We start from the raw sequence: 6,734 nt of genomic DNA, 5'->3' as shown, positions 1-6,734 counted from the left end.
TGCCTGCTTTTCAGAGGGTAAGATTATTCACCCAACAAAAATATACGGTCTTCCACTGTGTGTCTAAGCAATTTGATGGGACTGTTGACACAAGGACTTCTACAGGAAATAGTGGAGAAAAGGTAAAAATATAAAAATTTAACAACAACAGTGGTAACAATAGCAATAGGTTAAGGCTCCAGTGCAAAAGCTGTTATTTGGCAGTTTTGAATCTCATGTTGTGGACAGAGGGAAACGACAAAACTGTTCAAACAAGGAAGTGAAATGACCTGGTAAGTCTTTGACATGAAAATCCTTCACGAATTGGAGAGAAAGGGACAAGAAGTGGATTGTGCTAAGACATCTGTACCTCCATCAAGATGAGGAAGCTTAGATCCAACTCCCTGATGTGACCCCTGAGTGGAGCTAAGGGATGTTATGCTCTGGCCTCTCTCAGACCTGACAAGTGGACCCTCAAAACATCTGCTTGACACTCACAGGGCTCAAGCACAAATGAGAAAGGAAAGATCTATAAAACAACCTGAGAGGCCCTGGAAGGGGACGGATTCCTGGGGCAACTAGCTGCACAGCCCTCTATGGCTGAGGTCATATCATACCTTCAGCCCATCTAGCTCTTCTTTCTAGAAAATCAAAGGCAGCTCTGTTTCCAAAACTCATAATTGATAGCATTCACTAGAGGCCCAGGAACAGTTTCTTACATCATAGCCACCCCACTGTGTTATTTTTATAGACTTTCTTTTAATACCTGATAGGCAATCTGAGTTGTCTTATACACTGATGAAATCTCTTGCCATCCCTGAGAATTCGGGCGCTTTAAAAAGTAATATTTTCAACCCTACTGGGAGTCAGAGGTAAAATAGAAGGATCAGAGTCTCCAGAGAAGGCAGGTCCCAGAGGAAGGGAATAACTAGTAAAGAACATTCTCCTAACACAGACCTTCTTCTGGAAGTGGTCAATTGATCCTCATGGATCCTCACTCCCCGGAGCCTCTGCTTAGAATCTCTCCATCCTTCAGCAAACACAGAAAGATGTTTCACTTTCTGTGAAACTCCTTCACTCCTTGGTGGTTTCTGTAGAGAAGACCAACCTTCCTCTCCAGAAAGACCAGACATTCAGAGAAACTTCAGGTCTGGATTGCCCTCTGTCCATTTGTTTAGAGGAGAAAGTAAATATTAAAAAGTTAGTAAAACTACCCTCTAAATAGAGTTCCTTTACTCTGCTTTAGCTATATATGATACTAGATTGGCCACAAAGTTCATTCAGGTCTTTCATGTTATATCTTGTGTGTGTGTGTGTGTGTGTGCACGTGCACACTCAGTTGTGTCTAACTCTGCATCCTCATGGACTGTAGCCTGCCAGGCACCTCTGTCCATGAGATTCTCCAGACAAGAATACTGGAGTGGGCTGACATTCCCTTCTCCAGGGTATCTTCCTGATCCAGGAATTAAACTCAGGTCTCCTGCATTGCATGGGACAGGTGTGCTATCTCCTGACCAAACTAAATGAAGTAGATGGAGGTATTATTGTGAGAGCAGGCCAATAATGCTTCCACCCCATTGTGCCTACTAAACTAGCCCCGAGGAAAAAGTAAAATATCAGAGAAATGTCTTTCCTTCACTTTATATAGTATAGCTGATGACCTGACTATTCAAGATTGAGTTTGACCCAACCTTTCCAAGATATAATGCAGGTGAGTGTGTAGTTTACCTTGTTTGGCTTTGTTAATGACTCAGTCCAAACATCCTGTATACATCACACAGCTTTGACACCACTATTTGCATATTCCCACTCTTTCTGCCACAGCACTTTCTGCAACTAATTCAGGGGACACTTCCCGCCTCTGTGGACAGCTCCAACATCCCCTTTGTGCCAGGTGAAACCACAGCTACTCTGTACAGAGGAGGAAATTAATTAAGGGTAAGTAACAAACAATACAATCTTGTTAGAAATATCTTTTTTTTCATCCATAGTCAATTTAGTTAAGTTGAGCATGAAATGATGATGGCACACACAGAATCATTTTTCACTTCATTCTTATTTTCTAGGGCATATTGTCAGACTCTCAAAGTTAAACTGCCCTGAGCGGGAACTGACCTGGATCTTTTCCCTTCTTGTAGAAGTGAAAATCTATCCTACTGATTTTCTCATGCAAGAGACAGATGTTAACTACAATATCACTTCTAGATCTTATAGATCTCACAGCCTTGATATCATGTGTACTTGCAGTATACTTGGAATAGTAGTAAGCATGCTATAATGAAAAGTAATTAAAAATCATATGGTACTATTCCTTTCTCATGTAAAGAAAAGAAAGCTAAAAGAACAGAGTTGTAGTTGCCAAGGGGGAAGAGGGAGAGAGAGGGATGGACAGGATGTTTGGGGTTAGTAGATACAAACTATTACATTTAGAATGAGTCAACAATACGGAACAAATTTTTCAAGCAACAGAAAAACAGTAAAGTCCTATTGTGTAGTATAGGGAACTATATCCAATCTCCTCGATAAACCATAATGGAAAAGAAGATTAAAGAGAACGTATGTATGTGTATAACTGATTGACTTTGCTGTACAGCAGAAATTAGCACAATACTGTAAATCAACTATACTTCAATTAAAAATAGAGAATAAAAATTTTAAAAATTAAGAAAACATAGCTCATAGACAATAGAAGACTCCACTAGAGCCAACAAGCTACTTTGCTATGAGGCTGAACCTAGAATTTCCATCCCATCTTCCTTCTCTCCTACTTTGACATCCACAACTGGGGGACCATAGTTTTCTCCAGAAACAGAGAGTAAGCCACTTGTGGTGAGACATATTCTTCCACACAGAGCATTTGCTTCCATTACTTCTTTGAATGGATTCATCTCAAGACTGGGCCAGCACTCTCATTACCTAGATCATTTTATAGATCCTAGAGCCTTTTCCTGTCTAATTCATTTCCTAAGATTTCATCTCACAAGGTATTTGAAGCTCAAATGAAGTAATTGGTAAATGTTTCTATATTATCTGTCTATATTCTCTACATTGTTCACAATGTAGACAGTCATTTCTTTAAAAAAATGTTTACAAAGTACATACCCTCTTCCTCATAGTGTGCTGAGCAGTCAGAATTAAGAGTGACCATGAAGGCCAACAAGAACAAAGACACTTAGTCAGGAAAGTATTTAACTGCTTCTAGAAACTGAAAGAAGGCCAATGTTATATTACTGAAGTATTGTGTGGTGGAAAGAAGCAGTGCGTGTGTGTGTGTGTGTGTGTGTGTGTGTGTAAAACAACAAAAAGAGAAAGGCAATCCTGATGACTTTGGAAACTGAATTTTTGTAATTAAACTGGTCCCAAAAAATCTGTGAGTGCAGAACAGGCTGATTCCAGCTGCCCTCTAGAGGTCTCCTCCATTTCTAATAAGGTCACACAATGGACCAAAGAGTTTCCATTGTTCTACAGTAAAATGAATGTCTTTGCTTTCCTGTCTCTATAAATGTATTGACCAGAGCTCAGCAAATTATGGCAGTAGGTCAAACATGGCCTGCTTTTGTATAGCCAGTGAGCTAAAATTTTTACTTTTTAATTTAAATTAAAAAATCCATAGAAGACTAATGTTTTGTAATATATCAGAGTTACATGGAATTCAAATTTCTGTGGACATAAATCAAGTTTTATGAGAATACAACCATGTGCATTCATTTAGGTTTTGTGTCTATGGCTACTTTCATACAACAGCAGAAATGAACAGTTATCATAAAGACTATGTGGCTACAAGACACAAGATATTTGTTGACCCCTGGTGCAGAGTATTACAAAGTGAGTCCCCTCTACTGTTATGCGGCCTAGCATAGGTATTATAGTCCAAACGCAGGCAGCTTGCAGTAGGATCAGTAGAGCACAGGGTGTGGAATACATCCTGCTACCCCACTGTTTGTTGAACCCTGTTTTATATTTGCAGTGTGTATGTTAGTAGAGGGTGTGTGTATCTCCCTTACACACAGAGTGTGTGTTTCTGTGTGTATGCGTGTGCATGAGAGACACAGAAAAACTATATTTGACTAACAGAATCATGAGGAGAGTTTGGAGATATGAAAAAGGGTCAGTTCAAAGACCCTAGTTTGAAAATTTGTTTGATCCTAAGTGCATTGGGAAGCTATTTGAAATTTGTGTGATCAGATTTTCTTTTTTTTTAAGAGTTACTCTGGCCATGGTCGGAGAAGGCAATGGCACCCCACTCCAGTACTCTTGCCTGGAAAATCCCATGGACGGAGGAGCCTGGTAGGCTACAGTCCATGGGGTCACTAAGAGTCGGACACAACTGAGCAACTTCACTTTCACTTTTCACTTTCATGCATTGGAGAAGGAAATGGCAACCCACTCCAGTGTTCTTGCCTGGAGAATCCCAGGGATGGGGCAGCCTGGTGGGCTGCCGTCTATGGGGTCACACAGAGTCGGACACGACTGACGCAACTTAGCAGCAGCAGCAGCAGCAGCTGGCCATGGTATGGATCACAAATTGTAGAGAGACAGGGATGAGAAGCAAGAAACCCAGTTAGGACAGTATCACAGTGGTCCAGAAAAGAAAAGAAGATGATGGCTTGAATTAGAGGTGAATGGACATCAGACTTATTTTAGAGAGAGACTAACAGAAATTGCTGATGAATTAGATGTGAAGGTAAAGGAAAGGGAAGAAATACTACACTGAAATGTTTTATCACAAATAAATAAAAACAATTCTTAAATATTCAATCTGAAAGGTCATTTATTAAATTAAACAGATGCTTACCCCTAAATGAAATTTTAGGAACCCCAGCAGAACAACCCTGGTCAAAAATACCTAAGCATTATAAGTAGCAATTGTTTTTAATTGATCATTAAAAAGCTACCTTCCTCTGAATTAGTACTGGACTTACAATCATTTTTTTGAAACCATAAAGGACCTTTATATGCAGCAGAATTATTCTTTTCTGTCCCTATTTTTCTGAGAAACTAGACAGGCAGTAGGATGGTATGTAGGTAGTTAGATAGACAGTCAGACAGATTCTCCATTAAGAACAAAGTCTAATATTCAAATACCTCTACCACACTTTCCTTCAAGAGTTTACCAATTCTGATCAAATATTTTCTTAAATCCATGATGAAAATGTGAATGAGAATAGTTAACCCAGTTTACAAGGAAAAAAAAATGGCTATTAATATATAAATCTCTATTTACTCTTCCAAGATGATTTAAATATAAAACTGGGTCCTCATATCTCAATACAAACTCATTTGATATTTGCTGGTTCTTTCACAGCTCGCAGACTCATGAAAATATCCAAGACTCCCAACACCTCCAGCACCATCACCGGCTTCATCCTCCTGGGCTTCCCTTGCCCCAGGGAGGGGCAGATTCTCCTCTTTGTGCTCTTCTCTGCTGTCTACCTCCTGACCCTTATGGGCAACAGTTTGATCATCTGTGCTGTGCGCTGGGATCACAGACTCCACACCCCCATGTACATCCTGCTGGCCAACTTCTCCTTCCTGGAGATCTGGTATGTCACCTCCACTGTCCCCAACATGTTGGCCAACTTCCTCTCTGACAACAAGCTCATCTCCTTCTCTGGGTGCTTTCTCCAGTTCTACTTTTTCTTCTCCTTGGGTTCTACAGAATGTTTTTTCTTGGCTGTTATGGCATTTGATCGATACCTTGCCATTTGCTGGCCTCTACACTACCCCACTCTCATGACTGGACGTCTCTGTGCCAATCTCATAATCAGCTGCTGGGTATTTGGTTTCCTCTGGTTCTTGATTCCCATCATCATCATCTCCCAAATGTCCTTCTGTGGATCTGGGATCATTGACCACTTCCTGTGTGACCCAGGTCCTCTTCTAGCACTCACCTGCCAAAAAGCTCCTGTGATAGAGCTTGTCTTCTCCACCTTAAGTCCTTTGCCCCTAATCATTCCTTTTCTCTTCATCATGGGGTCTTATGCTCTGGTCCTGAGAGCTGTATTGATAGTACCTTCAGCAGCTGGGCGAAAAAAGGCTTTCTCCACCTGTGGGTCTCATCTGGCTGTGGTTTCACTGTTTTATGGCTCAGTCCTCGTAATGTATGGGAGTCCAACATCTGAGCATGAAGCTGGAATGCAGAAGATCGTGACTCTGTTTTATTCTGTTGTGACACTACTTCTTAACCCTGTAATATATAGTCTTAGAAACAAAGATATGAAAAAAGCCCTGCAGAAATTTCTCAGACTATAAAAATATTAATCAAAGAGTTCTTGAGCAACTAGAGACCTAAATTGTGTTTACCTCATTTTCAGATTTAAAAAAAACAAATGTGTTTTGTTTTTTTCAGATAATTGTTCATCCTAAGATTGACTAAAATTTCAGTCACCAGTGAACATGTATCTGTTGCTTATTTGTTCTCCTGGTTCTTGCTCATTTGTCCTGTTCCTTTTTTTTTTTTTTTGGTCTTGTTTCTTATATACTTCATTTTTTACCAAATGCTGAACATTATATTTTAAAATTTTTTAAATAATGTAGTAAAGAAAGTTTTCTTTTACCAGAAGATAGTAAAGCTGATCACTTTGATCTCATTTAAGGAGTATTTATTTTAAGGTGTAATAAAAATAGTCTAAAACAGCTTTGCTCTTATTTCTGGGATGTGATCCTTAGTCAGGAACATGACCATTCTGAGATGTCAGTTGCACACCTGAACTGTTTCCAGGACACCTCCACCTCAGAGAGCCCTGACTTTCTCT

General features: G+C 39.9%; 1 protein-coding gene across 1 annotated transcript; it reads left to right on the top strand.

Annotated features, from left to right (window-relative positions):
- The first annotated feature begins 5,288 nt into the window (after positions 1–5,288).
- On the top strand, positions 5,289–6,231 carry LOC129562590 (olfactory receptor 11G2-like). The gene has a single exon (XM_088839847.1). The coding sequence runs from the start codon at positions 5,296–5,298 to the stop codon at positions 6,229–6,231; it is 936 nt and encodes a 311-aa protein (XP_088695973.1). The 5' UTR covers positions 5,289–5,295.
- The last annotated feature ends 503 nt before the right edge of the window (positions 6,232–6,734 follow it).

The sequence above is a fragment of the Moschus berezovskii genome, chromosome 9 (genome assembly GCF_049115385.1).
Source record: "Moschus berezovskii isolate FMDL1 chromosome 9, NW_MosBer_1.0, whole genome shotgun sequence".
In the NCBI taxonomy this organism is placed as follows: Eukaryota; Metazoa; Chordata; class Mammalia; order Artiodactyla; family Moschidae; genus Moschus; species Moschus berezovskii.
This window is presented reverse-complemented; position numbering and strand designations above follow the sequence as displayed.